The 23,930-nt window shown below is 39.4% G+C and overlaps 1 protein-coding gene across 9 annotated transcripts in view; it reads left to right on the top strand.

Moving 5' to 3' along the window:
- sorcs2 (sortilin-related VPS10 domain containing receptor 2) overlaps nucleotides 1-23,930 on the top strand; it is a 340,016-nt gene that overhangs the window by 270,308 nt on the left and 45,778 nt on the right. For all 9 annotated transcript variants that reach the window (XM_084344677.1, XM_084344671.1, XM_084344670.1 and 6 more), the window contains 4 exons: nucleotides 2,440-2,604; nucleotides 7,555-7,628; nucleotides 15,324-15,388; nucleotides 21,860-21,978. In XM_084344677.1, coding sequence (XP_084200803.1) covers nucleotides 2,440-2,604; nucleotides 7,555-7,628; nucleotides 15,324-15,388; nucleotides 21,860-21,978 — 423 coding nt within the window. The remainder of the gene's footprint in view (nucleotides 1-2,439; nucleotides 2,605-7,554; nucleotides 7,629-15,323; nucleotides 15,389-21,859; nucleotides 21,979-23,930) is intronic.

Below are 23,930 nucleotides of genomic sequence, written 5' to 3' on the forward strand. Positions count from 1 at the left end.
AAAAAGTTTCTGTACAGTAATACTCACCAGAGTAAATGTTGGCGATCTACATTTCTGCAAACAACAGATGTTGTAACTTGACATTTCTTGTTGCAGCTTTTCTTAGGCCTAACTGTCACTTTTATGTTGTGACAGCGCTGTGCTTATCTAGTTTGGTTAGAGTTAGGAAAAGGTCATGTTTTGGCTTAAAATACCTGGTTTTGATGCCACAAACATGGTTGGAGACCCCCCCCCTAAGGTTATGTCAAAAATATTCCACAAACACTGCTTGAAAATGTCCTGACGTCCTATTAAAAATAGCTAGTTCTTCACATTTTCATTAAAATGTGTGACTTACCTTTTTCTAACTGAGTCTTGCCCACTTGAAACCACTGAGAAGGGCACTATATACAAATTTCTCATGTTTATTAACCAAACTTGAACTTTGAAAAAAAAAAAATGTATTGTTCACAATTGCTCCAGTAAAGCTGTATTCAATTAAAATTCAAAGAGGTCCGATTAGAAAAAATCTCTTCAAGGGAATGTTGACGTAGCCTGGTAGTTGTATCAGCGTCTGTGTATAGTCAACAACTGACTTTCAAATTTAATAAAAGTACAATTCAATATTTCAACAATGTTGTCAGTATTAATTGACAGAATACGTTGAGCTTCCCTTTTTCTTTATTTTTCACTGCACCTCACATCTTAGTGCGTCTCAACCAGCTTTATCATAAACAATCTCAACACATCTTAACAGCTGTACAGTCTTTCTTTCCCTCTTCAGCCCCACTCTCCCACCTTCTCTTGTTCAGTGAGAGAAGTGAGCTCTACCTGTTCCTGTCAGAATTTTTGATTTGGGTTGGAATTGTGTCAGGCCAGCCTCATGCACACGTGAAGCTGGGACCATATTTTGTTTTAATAATGCTGATAGTGGAGAAAGCTGCCTTTATTTTCTGCACCCTCAAATTCAGATTTGAGTGAATATGTTTGCTGCTTTGTCTCTCAGTGGCGCTTCACGTTGCTACACGGTCTCCGAACATACATCACGGTCACCCGACATGCTGGTTTTGAACTGCCCTTTGGAAAAATGAACATCTAGGTGTCCATTCTTGATTAAAAGCTCTGTTTTCGTTGTCCACTTTTCTCTTTTTAGAGCACATCATGTAAAATATCTCTTTTCTGACTTGCATATATGCATATAGACAGTTACCTCTTTGTCTATTTTTTCACTCATTCAAGTTGCCCCACTTCTCTGAATGCACTGAGTAGCATCATATGAGATGATTTACAATGCGTGCAATTGGTCTGCTACTTTCCGGGGTTCGCTAAAACCAGTGCAGCTGTAAAAGTAGAAACGTTCTGTCAAAATTTCCGCTCTGGTAGAAAACCGACTGAGGAAATATGTGTGGGGCCTTTGAGTTAAGTGATGCTTCACCCCTCAGCTCAGGCACACAAAGATAAGGCCTGTCCTCTCTAAACGCTGCCACACTGAATTCCTTCAATCGGAGGCTGTGTCATCCTCGCAGAGCATTGGCAAATTTGTTGTGCTTTTGATAGTTGTGGCTCCTTGAGGAGTTATGCATAGATCAGGATTTCTTTGTGAATAAATGCATGAGAGTAAGAATGAAAATTAAAAAAAGGAGAAACATTTATTTGATGAAGTCTACTCTGTGTATTAATTGTGTACATGTAAAACAAGCAGAATGAATGTTTTAAATAATCATTACAAGCTGCACCCCCTTACTTATTATACATGGCATGTCTCTTTAATGCTTCGTATCCATTAATCCAAAACGTTGGCAACAAAATGAAGCAGATGTTTACAAAAGAGCACAGCTGTCAGCGAATGATTTTCATTATGTGGTTGACAAAAGAAACTTACTATACTATAAAATATATTTTCTGTAAAGACCAGGTGCAAACGTCAAGGTGATGATGTTGAACACCGACACCTAAAAAACCCTCACTGGATAGTTTCCCACCTCTCATATACTCTAAAGAATGCCACCGCTACATTAGTTCCTATCGATCACCCCCATTGGTCGCCTTACTTCTGGGTGTCCAGGCCATAATGGTGATTGGTGGGTTGGCAGGTCATGGTGTGCCCTGTGTTTAAAGATTTCACTTTATGAGCTATAAAACTCTGAATAGATAATCAATACAGTGTTGCCTCGGTCTAAGCAGCATGTAAGGTTGATAGAAAGTTCTCGTGGCCCAGAGAATGGCTTTGAATAAATGTGTGTGCATGGCCATGCATGCATTTATATTCATCAGTTTTCCAGCGCAAACAGGGGAATTAATATGCACAAGTATTGATATGAGGAGGGCAGCCTCTTCGCGTCTTCTGCAGACTGCTGACTGAGCGATGAATATGGTGCAGGACATTACCCTTTGACCGTTTCACCTCTGACCTCTGTTTTCCCTTCCTCCTCTCTCTCTCTCTCTCTCTCTCTCATTCAGGTGGTGCTGGTGGGTTCCTCCATAAATGAGAGGGATCAGATGCTGTTCATCAGCACGGATGAAGGCTCTTCCTTCCAGCGACAGTCCATCTCCTTCACCCCGGACACAGTCGTCTTCCACCCCAAGGAAGAAGACAAGCTCCTGGCGTACTGCAAGGAGGGCAGGGTGGGTATAACAGCGCTCTAGAAGCATGAAAATAAATAGCTGATTCCAATGACAGCAGTGCTGCTACACCAGCAAGATGTCTCTGCTGTCACTGCAGCAATGCATTAAATTTCAATTTTCACACGCAACCAGCAGAACACGAAGCTCAGAGAGAGAAAACTCGATGTGTGATTTATCATTCAGCAATACAACTGTAGGGCAAATTTTCTCTTGCAAGTGGAATTAACAGAACAGTGGCCACATCCTAACACACACACACACACACAGACACTTTGATACTGCATTTCAAATTGAAAACATATCACAATGTCACTTGGCTGTCTGTAGGAAGCTCTTTGAAATATTTTGACTGGAAAGAGAAAAAAAAAATTGGATTTAGATGGAACAAATACACATTGTCAGCCCCTCTGGATACACTTTTTTTCAGATCATCTAAGGCCAACACATCCTTATACCTAAATGACTCAATAGGTCAATTGCCAGTGACTCCAAAACGACATATATCACCATTCCCAAAACAACATGACTATATTTGAGTCTGATGGACCTCGTATGCTCGCAGTTTGGTTAGGTTTAGGCAAGAAAACTACTTGGCTAGGAAAACAACCTGATTTTGGTTAAAATAACTGTGTTACGTATGTAGCTTAAGTTAAGTTTGTTGGACATGATCAGGCTGCTGATCCTGCGTGAAAATCCTGTGCTTGTTTGACCAATTCAGTTTGGCTAATCTGGGTATTTGTTCAAGGCATTTATTTTATGTATCACCTTTTAAAAATAAGGCTGTACATAAGACATGGAACGAAAGACAGATAAAGTTAGTTAAACCTGTCTGACCATGGTTATTGTCCTGTCAAATTGGATTTTGCAATGTCGCTTTGTTATTTGCAGTGATAGAAAAGACAAGTGACTGAATGACTGAAGAAAATATGAGCCAAATTTTAATAAACTAAAAAAAAAAAATGTTTCAACCAACATCCCCTCATACCTAAATGACTGAATAGATAGACACGAAAAGTACGACATGACCACTGGAGAGTACGAGCATCAACTGAATCTTACCGGGCCTTTGTCATCATGTGTTTAACATTGTGAAACGATGGCAGTTTGGTTAGGTTCCGGAACAAAACAACTTGGTTGGTTTTATGCAATAAAAGCAATTGGTTAGGTTTAGAAAAAGATCAAGGTTTTTAGTTAAACAAGTAAGCTGAACAGTGAGTACGTTTGTAGATAAGAACTCACCAATGACTTTTGGTTTACACTTGACATGAATAGAGGTCTCCTGAATAAAAGTTACGTGTTCGTTTGTCCCAACCGCTGACCCCATTCTCGTCCTTGTGCAGACTTTGTCTCTATTATACCACATAATTACTATGGTCACAAGATGTCCCTGCCAATAAACTTAAATATGGGTCGTGCTAAGCTACTTCAGCAGAAAAACTTTACAACTATTTTCCTGGTGTGGACTAAACTACAACAAGATTTTAAATATCAAGTTGTCAAATACTCATGAGGATATGCCTTTTTTAAGGAAGATTTTAGAATAATACCCTGACACTTTAGCTAGTGGTGCATGCTAGACTACAAGCTACTGTAGCAAAAAATTACTTACTGGGTCAAAGTTATTTCACACCATAAAACATCTACTATTAAGTTAAATCATAAGGAAATACACTCACTTTGTTGTGGTGAAATTAAGCATTGCTTCATGTAATGTCAACGCTGTGTTGAGAGCACTTTGTGTTTTTCTGTTGCAAACAGACTGAAGACAAGACAGTAATTATTTTCATCACAAAATTCTAAGTAAATGCCTCTCTGTGGTGTTTTCAGGTCCCATCTAAGAAAAACTGTCAGTATTATTGTAAGTGTTAAAATAGCCTAATTAGCACTCACAGTTATGCTGTGAAGGAGGATTCTCAGGTGCTGGTTAATGAGTGGGCTGCATGCACATTTGTATAGCAGATAATAGCTCTGCTACATGGCTCTCCATGTCGCACACTGCTGTTTTCCATCCAGCCCTCTATGCCACAAAGTGGAATTAATTGCTTCCTTTGGTTGTAAAGTGTGTACATCCTGAGCAAACAAGACGACCGAGACATCACACTGCTGTATGTATTACGTATGTCTTGTTGCCAGGAGGCATTCAAGTATTGAGTGAGACCTTCAAGCTGAGAGCGCTGTAGAAAAAGCAGTGCTGGTCAAAGGCTATGCATTCTCAATTGGGTTATAGAAATCAACACTTAAGTAAGAGGTTGACATTGACATCACATCTTAATCTCTCATTAATCTTGAGGCACAATAAATGAGACATCAGCCAGCCTTTAATTTGCGTTTGATGGTTTTACAGCAGTGGTTTCCAACATTGGGGTGAAGGCCCCAGCTCTTAGATTTAAAACCTAATTCCTAGAATAAATACTGGCAATGTATGTTTGTGCTAACCACTGATATGAGAATATATATATATATATATATATATATATATATATATATATATATATGTATAATTATTATTATATAGATATTCGATGTTTCATTAGGTTAAATTTTCAATTTTATGTTGTAACAATGCTGTGCCTATGCTATGATTACATTTAGCCCCAAAAACCTGTTGGTTATTGTTCGGAAAACATCACTTTTTGGGTAACCTGGTTAGGGTTATGGTTTATGATCTCTGGCCTGGTAGCCAACTCGTCTAGCTATAACGTCACAACCTTCTCGACATGAAAATAAGTTCATATACATGTGAAGTGAATATGATATGACAGATACTGTATTGTAGATACGTTAACATGATATGCATGCATCCTTGGTTAGCAGAAACGTAGAATGCCAACATTTGATTCTTTACAGCCAAACAAAGTTGGCAACCACTGCTTTAAAGCACGCACTTTTTTCTGTTTCTGTCACTGGCGTTTGATGTCTTCATCAATTACAGCATTCTGCTTCGGGTAAAACAATACAGCTTAGGGAAATGTCATCTTGATTTTAGGAGATGCTAATTCTAACAAGACCACCAGTGTAAAACAAGCAACTAATTATCTCCAGCAGTGTCTCATTTGTTTATGGTAATCACACAAAGGTAGCACAATAACTCTGGCAGTAATATACTGATGTTTAAAATGGACTAACCGTTTTGTTTGACAGTGACAATGTTGTCATGTGGGACAGTATGGCTGGGCCCCTGAAAAGGTCAGGAGAATTGGCACTCCCCAAATCTGCAGGTGCACAAGCTCAATCTCTCCTACACAACCGAATGTTATCAGTGTTGGCTCCTTCACTAAAGCTACCACTTCACTAGTAATTAGCTGTAACGTTAGCCTACTGGCTGTTGTTAACTGGGAACAACTTTTTGAGCTTTCTTTCCTTTTCTGTTAAAATATGTGCAGGTCATGGGATAGAAATTCACTAAACATTAGCTAGCAGTTAGTTTGGGTCAGTAAAGGGTCAGGGTTAAAAAAGGTCATGTGGAGGGCTGCCGGTGGGGAACTTTCTGTAAGGAAATTGGGAACAAAACATGTATATATTGATTGTCTTATATCGACTATATATTGTTTTAGATTTAGGATATCATTATATTTTGATTTTTCTGTGTTTATCATATTGACTTTTTCTGTATTATTTTGGAAAACTAACTCAAATGAAGAAACGTTCTTCTTATAGTGTCTATACAAACAACATTAAGTTTTAAATCCCACTACAGACCTTTGTTCTATGTCACCCCCCATTCTGTTCCTCTGTTTTCTGTCACTCCCTAACATGGATCATCAGATAGCAGTGAAACGGGACAAATATATATTCAGATTCAGCGTTAGATAAGTCTAAGCAATAATTAATTGATCTGTGACATTCAGCATTTTGCAAAACATGTGAACACTCACAAACACGCACGCACACACACACACACACACACACACACACACACACACACACACAAGCACACCTCCTAATTGAAAAGTGTACTGTACAGTGGAAACAGTAGGTCCAATAGTTCATAAGTTTGAGTCAGCTCAACTCCCCCTTAACTTTAATAATTTACACGTAATTAAACAAGAAATTCAATTAGGTTTTAATCTGTTCCATATGGGCAGGCTGCAGATGGAGGCGAGGAATCCATTCGCACAGAACAAAAAAATCATTTAGCTAGAGGATGATGGGAGGACACGTAGCGGCACGTGTAAATTAAGAAGGTGTGTGAGGGCAGGGACAGATTTCTATCAAGGTCAGCCATAGAAATGTGCAATATAGGAGTTAGATCGAGAGTTTGATCTTTGATAACTCATATTTATATGATGACCCTGTTTGGGGATTGCCGTTATGAGCAGTATGTACAGCCTTAACAACTAAGACTCTGTTTATGGCATAGCATTGAGAAGCTCCTGCACAGTTTCTGTTTGGTAGAGGAAGTTTGCTTGGTAAAAACCTTTTCTCTGCTTGCTTTTCAGGACTCAAGGATACCTTGTGGGTCGGAATCAATAGACTTTCATTATGGGTGCAATCAATACCATACAAGCTCGGGGAACACACAATACTACAAACACGCTACTCATAAAATATTAGCCACACACGCACAAACACACCAAGCCCGCTATAATTAATAATTAATTGAGCTCAGTCTTAACTTGGTGAACCATGAAATTCAGTAGCTTGATTGGGTGAACTTTTTTTTTCCCAAATACACTCTTGATTTATCCTCCATTGTAAAGGATACAACTGGTAATAGGGCTCGGCTTAGGCTTTATAATTTAATGCTACTAGCTGTGTGTGTGTGTGTGTGTGTGTGTGTGTGTGTGTGTGTGTGTGTGTGTGTGTGTGTGTGTGTGTGTGTGTGTGTGTGTGTGTGTGTGTGTGTGTGTGTGTGTGTGTGTGTGTGTGTGTGTGTGTGTGTGTGTGTGTGTGTGTTTCTGTGTGCGTTTCTGTCTAACTGTGGCCTTCTCTCTGTGTTTTTGTGTCCAGCTCTTTGCTTCCACAGACCTGGGACGCAAGTGGACTTTGCTTCAGGAGCGGGTGACAAAGGACAGAGTCTACTGGTCAGTTAAACTTTATTTTCTCGTTATTGGATAAATAAGGACTTTCAGACTTAATGTGCAGAGTGACTCCTTCGTTTATACATATACAAAGCAGTAACAAGTGAGTTGGCAGCGAGCGTCTACTTATTACAGAGATGATGCATAAATGTGTCCTTTTACATACAGGCAAGACATTGCTACGCAGACATAAGTCATCGTTTTCTAGTCAGAATAAGATATGAACTGGTTAAACCTGATAAAAAGACTGCAGGGACTACTTGTGAATGAAGTGAAATACCGCAATGGCTCAATAAAACTCACATGCACTCTGTCTGTTATGCAAAAGCGCTTCATGGCTTAAGTACATATGTAAAAGATAAGTCAAATATCATTCCTTAAGGTGTTAAAGCAATACTCCACTAGTCAAAAAATGATGAGAACATGAATATCAATATCATGCCTAGGTCAATCCAAGACTGGAAACATAGCATCCAGCTTGAACCTGTACAGGTGTATGTTTGAAATGAAAATTTATGATTTTAGGGGGAAACTTGCCAACCATTTCTTAGCAAACGACCTTACAAATAGTAGCTTAAAACAACATTACTGATTTATAACAAGCATGGTGTGGGAGTTATTTTAATGAATTAATGAATTTTTTTTTTCCTTGACTTAGATTTAAATCACAAACCTAATCCAGGAACTGCAGTATGTTGTGATCAAGCTCTGTCAAACATAACTCTGATCTCCTGCAGAGTTAATAGGTTTATTTTTCGACTATATCCTGATCCCATTTTGCTATCAGTCACACAATATTGCTCGACCAATAAAATTATATCGACAGCACTCACATCCCCGATACTAATAAATCAGTTTTATGGTTTCCATAATACAAGGAACTTCTGCTGTAGTTTTTTTTTTTAAATGAGAAATTTGAACTGAATTTGGGTCGTAAGTGCCAGAGTTTATGCAGCAGAACCGTTTTATGGACGGATCTCTTGATGGTTTAGTGGCTCCGGTGGCAGGAAAAGCAGGCGAAGGTGTATAGCATTTCCCTGCACATGTAATATTTCACAGCTTGTGAGCTATCTCTTCCAATGCTACTGCTACTCATTCTCGCCTTCATATTATCTTGCATCATGTATCTCTCCTTCTTTATCTCCTTCCCTCCGTCATTGATTTCTCCTGGACGTGTTTACGTCTTCCTCCTCTCTCAGCTTTGTTTCTTCTTACTCCTTCCTGTCCAACCTGTGTTATTGTAAGAAGATGCATTCAGATGTGCTGCATTAAAATACAATTGACTACACTCTTTCTCATCTTCTGAAGGTCAGGAAGGCACTGCAGGATCCCGTTAGTTTGTTTCCTCTCACCTCCGATTGCAAATGAGCTGATTCGCACGCTCAGACACCTTTGATTTATACCACCAACTCCAACGCACAAATCATCCACACTGTGCACTGTAAAGAAAAATGAGAAGGTGGGGGAGAGATAGAGGGAGGGCTAGAGAGGGAGGGAAACAGCCTTTGTACTTTAGTCTAAAGTTACATTCTCAAAATCAGACTTGGGATCTGAATATGAACCTACGTAGACCTTTAACCCTGTATTGAAGAGCACTATCCTAATCTGATTAAGAATCATGGTTTTATTTGCCAGTGAAAAAAATACGTTAAGTTAATGCCAGAAAATAACTTTTGATACTTAAGTACATTTAATAGATACTTTCATTTTTACCAAAGATATATTTTAGCAAGATATCTTTACTTATTCTCAATTATGAAATGTATGTACTTTGTACAACACAGAGATGTTACGTTTTCTGAGTGAAATAGCGTATGTGGGAAGGTTTTCCAAACAGGAAAGATGTAGATCAAAGCCTCCAGATGTGACTGCCTCACTTAGAAGTGGGCATGGCTTACCCACCGACTCCTTCTTGACCACTGTGGTTAGAACTGGAGGAAGAGGAATTAGATTTAAACAATATTGTTAGGAAATGTTGAAAAAGTTTTAATGAGCTGAAATCCAAGCATTCAGTGTTTCTCAATTGAAAGAACCAGGACTGGACAAATTTAGTAATGTGAGATTCGAAGTTCAAATGTTGCTGTACTAAGATTCTTAGAGGAGGTCTTGATATTGTTGGTGAGGGGTTGGATATACTGACGGACCTCCTTGCTAAAATAATCATGGCAGATCACAAGGACCTCAGTTTTATCAGAACTGAGATGGAAGAGGATTTCAGACAGCCAATTTGTAACAGAAGCTAGACAGTCGTGAAGGGTGGTGAGATTGTTAAGGTTATTTTGTTCAAATTAAAAGTCCAGCTGTGTATCGTCCACGTAGCAATGGTGAGACGTATAACAGGCAGAGTTCAGCAGATCACCTAGAGGTAGCATATACAGGGAGAATAAGATTGGACCCAGTACTGACCCTTGAGGGACACCATAAAAGAGAAGGATATAGTATGGATACAAAAAACACTCAAAATATTTGTTTTACTCTTCTAGCATGTAGCAATAGTTGAATGATCAATTAACACAAACTATGTATTTCATGGAATGTAATTTAATTTAATTGATTTTCGAAAATATGTTTCTTTGCATTCTTTCTGTATGCGAGGCAGGAAGATTAATGTAAAATACCTAAATCCCTGACAGAGTTGTTGGTTGTCATCTTGCATTGTGGGTAATGTTGACTCTGAGTAATGTTTGTGCTGCATCAATTTTTACCTTTTTTTCAGGCTAACTGCCCATCATGAGTCAAGCAATGTTAGAGGAGTTTTTTCTAAATTGGTGTAGTACACTTTTGAATAAGCAACATGAGCACTGATTAGCTACCTGTAGCGCTACTGTTTAGTTTTACAGCCCACAACATTACTGTTTTGATTCAACTTCACTGCTCTCATTTACAGCTGTTTTTCAGTAAAGAACTCTGATAAACCCATTGTACACATCCCGCCCAGCACCAAGCAGCAGACAGGCAAATTTAGCAACTAGCGATGAACATAGTGGAGAATTTAGCAGGTAAAGAGACAGATTATATATTATATTATATATCAAGAGTTGGAGACCAAAACAGAACTGGAAGGAGAGTGAATATTGGAGTATCCTATTAATGCTATTGCTATACGTCTACATAGACAATGTTAGCTAACATGTTAGCCATGACATAATGAGATGATAATATATTATTGTAGCCAAAAAATATTTATATTCATCTTTAATGCATAGACATGAGATTAATACCAATATTCTCTTTTATACTCAATTCCCTTAATGTTAAACTATGCCTTTAAATTTCACCAGTACGTCTGGCTGAAGCAGAGGATCAAATTATATTATTATTTAACGGTGAACATTTAATCCTTTCCACTCTGAAATTGAACCACATATTACTGAATTTCATTTGTGTCAGGTAGATTTGCCTACAGCAGACCAACACTCATGTATTAAGACCTGCACGTACTGTAAAGCTGCAACCTGCTCCTCCTATATAAAGTGCATATGTCTAGACATGTCCGTGCATACATGCGTCCTCTGTGTGTGGTCAGAGTAGACGGAGTTAGCTAGTTGCTGGCTCTGGCCTTAGCCTTCCCTGTGGCCTAACAGTCATAAAAGCAACAAGAGAACAGGAGTCTGGCAGGCAGCTCCCATAAATCACATTAAAAACATCACATTAAAACCAATCTGCTGTTGGGGTGGTCTGGCCAAATGTGTTCCTGTGGACCTTGTTTTTGTGATCCGGGGCTATAAAGTTTGTTTGTCATCCTGAATGAAATGAAACAGCAGTTTTTTGAAATTGAACTGGCATCTCACAGGATGACATCTGACAACAAAACAAACATTTGAGGATGGGCGATAAAAATGAAATGCTGTGAAAAGCATGCGGATAAAAGCGTAATCGAATGGCAGTGAAACTAGAGCTGGGATGAAACTGAATTCCATCCCAGGGAGGATGTTTTTGCAGCGTGTTGCACTTCCACCTCCTTTCCTTCCAAATCAATTCTCTTTTCTTTGTATATCAATCTCCCTATCAGTCATGTCTTCCTTTTTCAGTCCTCTCAGCCTGTCAGCTTTAACTTCCCTTACCAACGGAGAAGGAAATCCCACACACTTGACTGTGATGAAGGTCTAACTGGACCAAAACGTTAGTGGAATGAATAAATGATGTATTGCCAGTGCAGAGTGTATCTTCACTCTTCACTCACTCATTCACTCACTTGCATTTGCATTTCAAGCATACAGCTGACACTTTTATCCAGAGTAACCTGCACTGAGTAGGAGGCAGATATCAAAGTCTTGGTCAAGGACCTGTTGAAAATGTATTTTCCAGTCCTTTTTCCTTTTCCTACATCAACTAGATCCTCAATATTTGACTGGACTCTTGTGGCGACCTCTTGTGGTGGTACAGACAGCTGCATTACCCAAACACCATTCAGAATGCCCTGACCAGTGGCAGCTGACCTGAGGTGAATCTCTTGCTTCACCGATCACAACAACTGGATCTTAAAACAGTATCATACCTACACAAATCAAACAAAACTTTAAACTATGTAAAATTGTGGACCTTTGAGTTGAGATACTGTATGATACGATGGCTCTGTGAAACCTCAACTTTCAGAAGCAAAGCATCTGTTCTTCAGCGACCACATTATTAATATAGTTAAAGTTGATTTGCCCACTTTCTGCACAAGATCCAACTCACATTGGTGGGTCCCGAGGTATACATTTTGTGCTTTATACCCAATAATCCTTGGCTTGCAGTTGAGGCAATGGTGACGTTAACTTAAGGAGGTCAGATTATTTTGAATGCAGTCTGGTTTGAACTGTAAATATGTTTTGTTCTATTGAGTTCTTTGAGTGGTAGAAGTAAGCTACTTTTTTGATAGATAAAAAAAAAAAAGCATGTGTAAATCGCAGGTCTGTGACAGAACATGAAATCTAAGTCTCTGAGTGAAAATGAGTTATGCTACAACTCCACCATCCAAAATGGCATAAAACGGAACACTGAATTCAACCATGTTAACAGAATTTGAACACATGTTTAAGTGATGTCAAAGATAAAACAATGGAGATCAAGTCTGGATTATATCCAAGAAGCTTCATCCAAAATCTAGTAGCTCCTGTTTCAGTATGGAGTTGGCTAAAAATACTCAATTCATTCAATTTCATGTTAATGTCAATGGCTGCTGTAAGTGCACATACAACACTGTATGCAAAGATGGAGTCAACTAATTCTTAAACATTATGTTCTGTTAATTTGTGTGCATGAATTATTCATTGGAGAGCACTAGGTGTATGTTAATTTTATTCATGATTTTATTTAAAAAAGAATGTTTTCTCTCCTTGACAATTGCTCGGCTCCATACTATAACTTTACATTATATATAGATACATTTGAGTTTTTTTATCCATTGAGGTATTTCTGCTTTTAAAAAAGAATGTGCTTTTTCAACCCCAAATGAATAGACATCTGAAATCTTGTAAGAAGTTGGGGAACATATCAATACAATAGAGAGAATACTGTCTGATTCATGCTGATTCTCTCAGATGCTAGTGGAGCTATAGGTTTATATAACACTCATGAAAGTCATTTAGATTTGCCTTAGTATCATCAGCTGCCGTAAAATGTAATGTAAAGTCAATCAATCAATTTTTACTGATAATTTCACCAATGAAGCCTCTAATGCGGCTCGACTTTCTGACTAAAGTCGTGTATTGCTTTGGATTTCTTCATTTTGATAGATAAGTAGGCAAACTGGTCGTACAGATTACTTGAAGAAGATCTGAAGCATCATCCATGAGCAGCAGGTCCTGCAGCACTTTCTGTGATCCTTCTTCACTCCTTCCTACCTCCCTCCATGGCCTGCTAATTGCTCGTAAAATCTCTTTATAGGCAAAGTAACGAGGTTTTAAATCTCCACTCCATCTTTACTGGGCTGGGGAAATTTCACAGACTCCACCACGCAGTCCTAATCAGATGAACTGCTTAGTTTACTGCTCACTGAAGGGCACACAGAGCCAGTGTACTGTTGTGCACTGGGGGTATACAATTTTTGAGGTGTTAAGGATGTTAGGCAAGGCTGAGTCCATCTGAGTGCATTTATTCTGGAAGAGCTGAGCTGTGCATGTTTGCTGAGGAATCTGTGTAATCAAGGGAGACCAAAGGATATGTATGGATACTGGTATGCTGTGGTGTCACTTTACATTTTTGTCTAACACTCAGTTTTGAATATTTTATGTCAATTCAATATCTGCAGACTAATTGTGAGGAATGGTAATACCGTTCTACCCTCTTAGCTCATTTGGGTTTGAAATTAACTCAGTCCACTGGAACGGTACTGAATTTAAAGATATAATATGAAGCATTTCTGCATTAAAATGTCTAAAAAACGTTGAGACCTTTGTCGTTTATTTTTCCTGAGTTGTTTTTCGACAATTTCAAACCCAGAGAAATCAGTCATTTTATTCAAGGTAACGGTGTGTTTCCTTTTGGCCGTCTGTCACTATGACTTCTAGGAGAGATTCAGAGAGTGAGGAAGGAAGTCGACAAACGGGATTAAACATAACATGAACAGAGTGCCTCATGTATGAGTCCTAAACCTGGACATAGACTGGCATTTTTGCACTTCCAGTTCCCTCACCTCAAAGTCAAAGGGTTTTCGGTTTGATGCCTGAAATAAGGTCTGTGGTTAACACAAGCTTAAGATATTTTCAGGTTTTGTTCTACGATATAAAATACGTCAATTAACAACCCGCTTGTGAATAATAGAGCGTTTACCTGTCTTTAAAAGAGAGGTTGCTAAAAGTGGTTAAATGAGACTACAGAGGTTGTCGGGGACATTAAACAAGTCCAACTTTAAAGGCAGACTTCAGTTGCAAACTATATCTTTAACTTTCAAGCTATAGTAAAGTGTGTATTATCTTTTATTTTCTGCAATATTTTTTTTTAAATCCCATAAACTAAATTAATTAATGTATCAAACTAATACGTATATTACATCAAACACAACAACTCCAGCACTACTTACGCCTTTTTGTTTTTATTGATAGACCCAAAGTGGCTGAAATCACACAGTCCTACTGAATTGTATTCCCACACAAGAATGCTGACATGGGACGAAACTCCAGCCTGCCCCCTGAAAGTCACTACATATCCATCCACCACCCAGCCCTCCTTTTTTTGGTTTGCAACATACAGGGCACACTACTTCCTGCTTGAGCACTGAACATAATCATTGGACATAACTCTTGAGGTGCAGAATCATCCAATGTGCAATAATGACAAGGAATGCTGGACTGAAAAATGAGACCAATGACATTTAACATTCAAGACTGTGCACATGTACCCCGTGTAAAATCTAAAGTCGGTGTCATGTGGTTTCAAATCTGGTAGAATGGGTCGTCAATTAATCCGAAGGTTGGTTGCTTGATCCCTGGATCCCCCGGCTCCACAGCTCCTCAATCAATTTGCCCCCAATGACGGTTCCATTGGTGTGACAGTGTTTGTGAATGGCTGAGCATAGACATATTGTGGGGTGCTTTAGTTAGGAAGTGCTGTATTGCTCCTGATGAACAGTTTGTCACCTTGCATGGCAGCCTCAGCCATCAGTGTATGAATGTGTTTGTGAATGTGCTGTAAAGAGCTTTGAGTGCTCAGTAGACTAGAGAAGTGCTAAATGAATGTCCATTTACCATGATGTCACTCTCTTCTGTGTTCCAGGTCAGTATCTGGTGTTGATGTGGACCCCGATCTGGTGCACATGGAAATGCAAGATACGAGTGGAGGTACAGTGACGTTCCATCTGCTCATTTATCATTTATATACAGTATTTATTCATGAGACTGTTGGGGCCCGGTCACAGCGGCACGGTGATATTTCAGACAGAATTATATTAATTTTAATGGAATCGATTGGTGGAATCGCTTACAGAGGCAAAGTAACTTTGTGGAATTTTGTTTATCAAGTTTTAACTTTGTCACATAAACTCAACAAGCATACCATGAGAATCCAGAGGCAAAAGCATGAGAGCAGCAGTCATCAAGTTGTAAGCACTACCTTTATTGCAGGTAAACGGATGGATTACGCTTTTCCTTTTCTGATGTCATTGAGCATTTAAAGTTAACCTTGTGGACTGTGTGTGGGCAGGCATTGTTTGGATCCATGTTTGCTAGCTACCATTCTTCTTCATTCTGTGCTACATTATTTGGCATGTTACTGCCAATGAATATCAATTGGCAGTAACATGCCACCCTCATTCGCACACTAAAAGTACAAACAAAACAGGAATCCACTCGTAAAATCACTACTCCATAGGACTACTGGTGGTTAAATTTTTTTTTTATGAAATCCAATTTAAATAAAAAACAAACAACTAATTTACCAAGACTAAACTAGTTAGCTACATCCTTTTTCTCCAGTAATTTAATCACATTCTACTAGAACTCTATCGAACCAATCACAATGTTTGTTTACAATAACTTCCAGGTAGAAAAAAATCCTATATCAAGCACTAGCTTACATACAATTTAATAGTCTTCTATTATAGTGCACTATGTATAGTGCATACATCTAATTCATCTAAAATACTTGTTTAGAAACAACACTTTCACGAACGTCAGTTTGGAGGCGTAATTTGGAGCCACAGACTGAAGGAAACGACAGCTTGTGTTTCCCCAAAACTAGCATTTGGGGCCAATTCAACGCACACATATAGACCTAATCAAGTCCTGCGCTGATTAGCCGCAGGGTCGTGCAGCGGTGTGGAATTGTCATTTCATGGCCTATTTGTGTGACATGATGTTGTGACTTAAACCCTGCCAATCCACAAGGTGGCGGTAATGCACCTAAAAGCAGTTTGCCAAATGTCATTAAAACTCAAAAGAGAAGCTGCTACGATAATATGCTGCTAGCATGCCTGTCATAGAAGTTATCGTTGGTCCCCATCGACTGATTAAAACACTAATTTAAACAAGCAGAATGTGAGGCATAACATTACAGTGTTTTTTAAATTGGTGCACAAGACCGGACTGAGTGAATACAAGTGAAGCATAACGTTACACAGGACATTTTTTGCCATGGCTGACTTTTTTTTTCAGCACTCCCTGTGGTCCGCACCACTGTGCAAAAAAGTTGAAACAAAATCAGTTTCTGTGGAAACACAACCCGATGTCACGTTGCGGTGGCTAGTCCCATAAAAGCTAGCAATCAGACTAGCAGCATGAATGAACAAAAACACAATGTTTTTCAGTGTACTCCCCTGTAGCCTAAATACACTGTCTTTACCACCGCAACTGAAGGGCTGAAAGGGCCCTTCGTCTGACCTGTGGAAATATCAACGATGCTAGCAAAGCAACACAGTACATGTACATGCACTGTTGTGGTTAGCACGAGGTTATGGTGAGTCGGTCGAATAGGGTTTGATAGGAATCTTCTTCTATGCTAAGTTTCTAAAGCTAAGTAGGGAAACACAGGCATTTCATTGACATGACATTTGATTCAGATAAATTCTGGACACGAGTCACTTCTCGGCAGGACCGGCAGGAATTCTAATGTGCTCTCCTTCCATCATGGCAGTACTAGACTTAGCATAGCCTGCAGTGTAAATGCAGGTAATAGAAGAGATGAACAGTTGACCTTGCTGTGGGTGTGGTGTGTCTGTGTGGGTAGGTGGTCAATGGTGAATTAATGGGCAAGTTAAAGAGGGGTGTGAGGGGCCCCTAGGGCAACAACAGCAAATCTGGATTACCATATCAGCTGAGTGACAGACAGACAGGTTAGTGCTTAACGCTCCACCAAGGGGCAAGAGGGTAATGGAAGTAGTGTGTGTTTAAGATTATGTGGGTTTGTTAATGTGTGGTTGTAGATGTATGTGTGTTATCCAGACTTCACCTATCGCGGGTCTCCAAACCGATAATCCCCCACTCTAAATAAACCAGAGCAGGCAAAGTCAGACATGGACAGATAGTGAAGGGTAAAATTAAGGATATGTTTTGTGTATCTGCAGTGGCACACTCTATTTCATCATAAACCTCCCCTCTGGGAAAATACAAACACCTCTTAAATCCCTTGAGGAGACACACAGTCTTTTAACCCACAGAGAAAGATGCTGCCTGCAATGTGAAAGCTGTCAGCCTGAACAAGGCTGCCTGTGTTTGTGGAGGATGAGCAGGAGAGGCTGTCTGTCTGGGCCAGCTGCCCAGGCACGAGAGCTCTTCCCAGGGCTAGGCAGTGCCACATGGTCCCCCTCTCCTCCTCCTTTTCATTCTCCTCCCTTCTCCTCTCGCTGCTTCTGTGCCCAGATAGATAGATAGGCAAGGGGGGCTGGAGCGTTCAGGCATTTCAAACCAATCTGTTCGTCCAGTGCCCCCCTGTCACATGTGGCATCACCAAGGTTAAACGATGGCATGCTACAAAGAAGGACACGGAGTCTCTGCCGAGGCAAGGAGCCATACCCAGGGCCCTGCAAGAGGGTGTTTGCACTCAGGATGCCGGTTGTCGAGAGGGACAGGACTCCAGAGAAATGGGGGCGGTCCTTTGATGGATGAGTCGTGTGTATAGGGAGGCTGGCAGAGAGTGTGTTTGTGTGTGTGACATTAAGGGGGATTGATGTGCAGGAAAGCATGAGTGTTCAAGCATGCACGCATTCACACACCTCAGTGTTCGATGTGTAGGGAGACAAACACATGCGAGTAAACACACACATCTCCAGTACACCCCACCTTACAGACTTATTATCATTTACAGTCAGTATAATATAATAAATTATTGAAACATTCTTTTGTCTTTATTTATAAGTCACTGTTTAGTTCTTAGAGTTGTCTGTCATATTCCATCTCAGCTGCACAGGTGCAGGAACAATCTGTGTAGCATGAAGAAGTGCATGTGCCACATGCTGCAATTGAACACTTAGCCCAATCTAATTGTTTTTTAATGAGTTCTCCGCCGAATGCTGCTTTGATTAAACGTCCAGGCTTTTCGATGAATTAGCCAGCCCATTTGTTAGATCAGACACCTTACGAACAAAGACAAAGCAGGAAAGGAAAGTACACAACCAGTGAAGAGGAGAGACTCAATATGACATGAGTTTTATGTGTTCTCTGGTACTCATGTTTTTATAAAGATGCCCAACGATAGTATCATATATGGCCCCCACGAGTGATTTGTGTTATTCTAGCATCCATTTTCCCCCCAACTTAGTAAAACAAGACTTAACTATGTTTGTAGAGCTTCCTGCATAGTATATTGAGTAGCCTTCAAGGGAAATTCCAGTATTTTAACACCTGGGCCTTTTATTGACATGGCAGCAATGGCTGCAATGTAATCCTTTGGGGCAACTGCGACCACCAAAGTTGCGTCCACTAAAAGTGCTTGTTCTTTTCCACTGACAGGCTGAGGTTGTTATTCTAAGTGTCTGACAACATTACGGGAACAAATCCCAAGGAGGGAAACCTTTCTGTTACATAATAGGATCCGTTCTGTAACCAGAAAAACAAATCTCGCTTAAGATTTGAGAGACTTCCGAACGACACTTGTCCTTGAACCAGACTTGTTGAGGCATCCCCAGGAATGCTAAATTTGCCATGCGAGTTGTAGTAAACCCTTCAAGGTCTTTTTTTGTTTTGTTTTTACCCTTTATTGTAGTCAACTTTTATTTTTTTCATGCCAGCCCTAATCCTGTGAGGATTTACAGTATTTTTTCCACACTGAAGTACAAAACATTTTTTTTTCTCATTCTGAAACACACCACTCCTCTTTTATTACTTTGTGGTGGCAAAGCAAGTGACTTTCCCTGTGCTCTTCTCTTTGGCTCTCAGATATGGGTATTCCAGGAGACACGTCTGCAGTTGGACATTTTTTTAAAAGTCCATCATCAGGCCAAAATTGTACATTTACAATACACATTTACCCTTCATAAGACTTAGGATAAACCCTTTTCATTTTTCACACTACATTAGATTCCCTAGCCCCACCTACCTATATGTTAAATTGTCAACTTCAGACATGTTATCTATCACATAATCTAAGAATCACATTTCCATGTCAGTTGCTGAGCACATTCATGCCCCCAAGAGGCAAATCCCCATTGTTCTGTATTAGATGACAATTATAAACCATAACCTCATCTGCGTGTTACTACCTTCTAATGGTTCAAATCAAAGTCAGTTCGATAAATGTCTCATCCACTAGAGGGGTTGAGCTTTTTGTGTTGTATCTATGTGTGATAGCTTCATGCTGAGAGTTAGTCAGGTTGACATAGTTAAGAATTGCATGCAGTCAAAGTATCGTCATACAAAAACCTGTGTTTCTTCAGTATACATGTCTGCTGCAGCAACTCACTCCTGAACAAACAACCTCACGTGTGTGTGGGAGTAGGCTAGCCAAGGGTGTGTGTGTGTGTGTGTGTGTTTGTGTGTGAGCACTTTCTCTATTGCCTACTTGTCACCTCTGGGATGGGAAAAATGGCTGAATTTCAGCAGGCAATGTTGCTGATGCAGCTGTTGGTTGAAATTCAATACTGGGTAAGCTCTGCAACAGGCGCTAACCTCTCTGTGTGTGTCTCTGAGGATAATCCCTACTGGCCATTTGGATGCTAGAACGGCTATACGTCTATGGGGAAGCTGTCATATCTTATAGAGTTTGGAAAATGATGTCTCAATTTCTCTACTCCCCAGTTATTCCCCCATACTTTTTCATCCATACACTCTAGCACTTCCTCTCATCTGTCTTTGTCTGTTGGTCTAAAGGCTTGTTGTATGGTTAATCTACAAATTGTTGGTTTTTACAAACTGACTGGATGAATTCCTAATCAAAGTTTATCTCCTTCTTTCTTCCTTTCTCACTGTTCCAACTCAAAACAGTAAATATATTAATCATATATGTGTCCTGGAATGGATGTATCGGAGTGGATGTATTTTTTTATATTTAAAGCCTGGTGTGTATAATGATATACTTGCAGAGTTTGACACTAGAGGGCTGTTTTCACACTCATTGCACAAAAAGTAAATATTCTCTCTGTCAAATCACAAAGACTATAGTTTGGAAGCCAATCCTGGTCCAATATCTTGCATAGACAATTAGGATGTGGAAACTCGAAGCCTCAAGAACACATGCACTGAGAATAAAGGTTGTAGGAGACATCTTGTGTCCAGCATTTAAACTGTAAAAAGTTTGCAAATTCATATGCTGTAGTCTAGTCTGTGTTTTCGTTTTCTTTTTTTATGAGTTAGGACTAGGTGCTGTTTTGAGGATTTTATACAATGGTATGGATAACTGATTGGCTGAAGGGTGTTAATTGATTCCTGATGAACGGGCATCCATGGAAACTGTCTGTTCACCATTCTAAATTAAAAAGCTATGGCCTGTATCTAAAATGAGCATCCTTCAATTGTCCTTCAGTGTCTCTCTGAACACCACAGGATGGCACCTGTAACACACAAGCTACAGAAAGTAGCCTATAGTGTCCCGCTGAACTTACTTTGTATCAGAAGCGATTCCATTCACTATTTTATGCTGTGACCAACAGTAGACATAGCCTCTCATTTGTTTGTTAAAATATTGATATTGATTTGGGACAATGACATGGCTAGCTAGCTAGTCTTGTTGTTAAGCATAACGTCAAATTATATTTACTATTTGCAAACCGTACGCAATGTTATTGACTTTGAGTCTTGCTGGCTTAACGTTAGCTTACTGGCTAACAAGTGTTCTCTGAGCTCAGCGGACTAGTTTATCCCATTGCTAAGCTGTGTCTAAGAATCTTACTATTTACCGGAGTAGTGAACGTTTGCATTGTATAGGAACCTTATGGGACTTTAATGGTTGTTATGGCTATTAGCCAGACTCTCAAGTGTTGCCAGGGAACAACGGGGTTAGGGCTCGTGAAAACCTTTATATTTTGATTGCAAATTGGATAAAAATATAAATTGATAGTCTTATTACTTCTTTCTTTGACATATGACCATGGTATAAGCAGGATAATTCTCTCCATGATTCCACCGAGTCCAATAATCCGTGACAATGGACACTTTTATCCCCCTACTTAATGTAGTTATATTTTTTTCAAGAAATGTTGTTTGCCTTAATACATTTGTTCAAGGAATCTTGAAAGTAAACATCATCCATGTCAAATGTATTGCAATAAGTGTATGTCAACCTCTGCAAATGTATGTGACACATATGAAACCAACATTTTCACGTCAACCATTTATATTTCACTAACAATAATGGTTGTTTTCTGTTCTTGTGTGTTACTGCAGGTTACCTTTATGTCACCTGTCTCATCCAGAACTGTTCAGACAAAATGGTGACGGCTCAGTTCCTCGGCAAGATCGACCACAACTCACTCCTGGTGCAGGACGACTACATATTTGTCAAGGTAAACAACATCACAATCAGGGAGGTGAAAGGGAGAGTGGTGTGTTCTCCAATTATTTAATTGAAATATAAATGGAATAAAGATCATGTGTTCTTGTCATTGATCAGATTTAAAAGTTTTTTTAAATTTTTTTTTAAAGAAGTTTAAGTTTTAAGAGTCACATCGACAAAGGATTAATTTTGTCCATTCAGAGATTTCTTTCCTTGAATGTAGAGATATCTATGTTCATGCAGCAGCTGTCAAGCTATGACAACAGGTCCAGAAAAGCTGTTTATAATGGCCTTACTTTCTGTAAATTTAAATGATACAGAGCAGGTACAGTATAGATTACACCTTTAAAGGGGCACTGTGTAGTTTTGGAGATGAAGGTCAAACTCAGAATGTTAATATTAACAATTTTAATGAGGTAATTATACAAACTCAGAAATATTCATATTTCCATGACTGAATAAACAAGCCGTTCTCAGAGGAAAATAAGATCCTCAGAACAGTTTGACGCTAATAAGGTGGCAGGGCCCGGAAAATCTAAACAAAGTATATAAACAGTATGAAAGTGTGTTGTCCTTTAAGGTCAATTTATTCAGTTTACTCAGTCATGAAAACAAAGAGTATGTTTATTTAGTTTGTCTAGGCATTAAACAAATCAGTCGATGAAGATCTTTCTCTTCTGATTACATTTTCTTCCCTAAAACTACATATTGCGCCGTCAAGTGTTAGAATTCTGTTGTTTCTCTGATACAGGTGTGAATTTAATTTGTGCCTCAGAGCAGCTGAGCAGATTTTCCCCACATCTCACTGTAGAGTGTAGGGTAAAGACTAGCAGACAATAGCGGCTCCCAATCTTCTCAGCAGTGCTCTCATTTGTTAATTATACTATTGTCTCAAAATGAATATAGTCATTACTGCATTAACACTTTAGAGTTGTATCTTTGAGTTTTTCTGTCTAACACAAGCTTCTCCTCTGTTATGTATTGTCATTCAGCATTTTCGTGCATATGTTGTATCTGTCAGTGTATCCGTTCAGCTGCGCTGGTGTTTGCATACACAGCCGAGGCTGCAGTCTTTTTCTGATAAACTCTGCTGCTCAGATAACATACAGTCCTGTCGGCTTGAAATGGAAAAGAATTGCTATTCGGGACATTGTGCAGAATTAATCTCGCCTGTCCATAATTGACTTGCCATGCAGTACAGTACTGTACGCTCTGAGGAGGCCGAGAGCTGAATCCCATTTGCATGTGATAACAGCAGAATATACATGAGCTGGTATAGCAGAGCAGAATCCCATAGTGGGAAAGAGTTATATCTTGTGTCTATATGTTTGAGAGTGTGTGCATGTACATGGATGTTAGTGTGTGTGTATGTATGCATGAGACTGTGAGAATGTGTGTAAAAAGAATTAAATCCTCATTAGGCAACAATAGATTGGTCCATTATCCTCCAGGGATTATCCTCCCAGTACTCACAGTATTGGTGCTAACCCAGTGATATCATATGTAGGAACTAATGTTTGGACAAGTAAACAAGGACGTCATTTATCAGAAAACACACTGCAAACAGAATGTAAAATCGTGAAGTTCCCATTTAATGAAAACTAAGTATATTGATAATTTGGCAATTTACATACATGTCTACTTTTTTGTTGCTTTTATAGGAAAGTGCATTCACAAGATCACTTAATCATGTGATCTTGTGAATCACTCTTGCCAGGCTTTAAGCTATGCACTTCTGGCTGAGCCTCAGTGGTTCAGACCAGTCAGCATTATACGGGAGCAACTGGCAGCTACAGAAATGGTTTAAGCATGACAATGAGTGAGAGCTGTGACTGTTCATTTGAAGAACAACACTGGCAGCTACTCGAGAGGTTAGCGTAGCTGCTATAGCATCAGCTGTATCAGGACTGGAGAGTTTATATTAGTGAAAGAAGAGCAAAGAATGGCACTGAAGTCTTTTCA

This window comes from Pagrus pagrus, assembly GCF_965226575.1.
Source record: "Pagrus pagrus genome assembly, chromosome: 22".
Lineage (NCBI taxonomy): Eukaryota > Metazoa > Chordata > Actinopteri > Spariformes > Sparidae > Pagrus > Pagrus pagrus.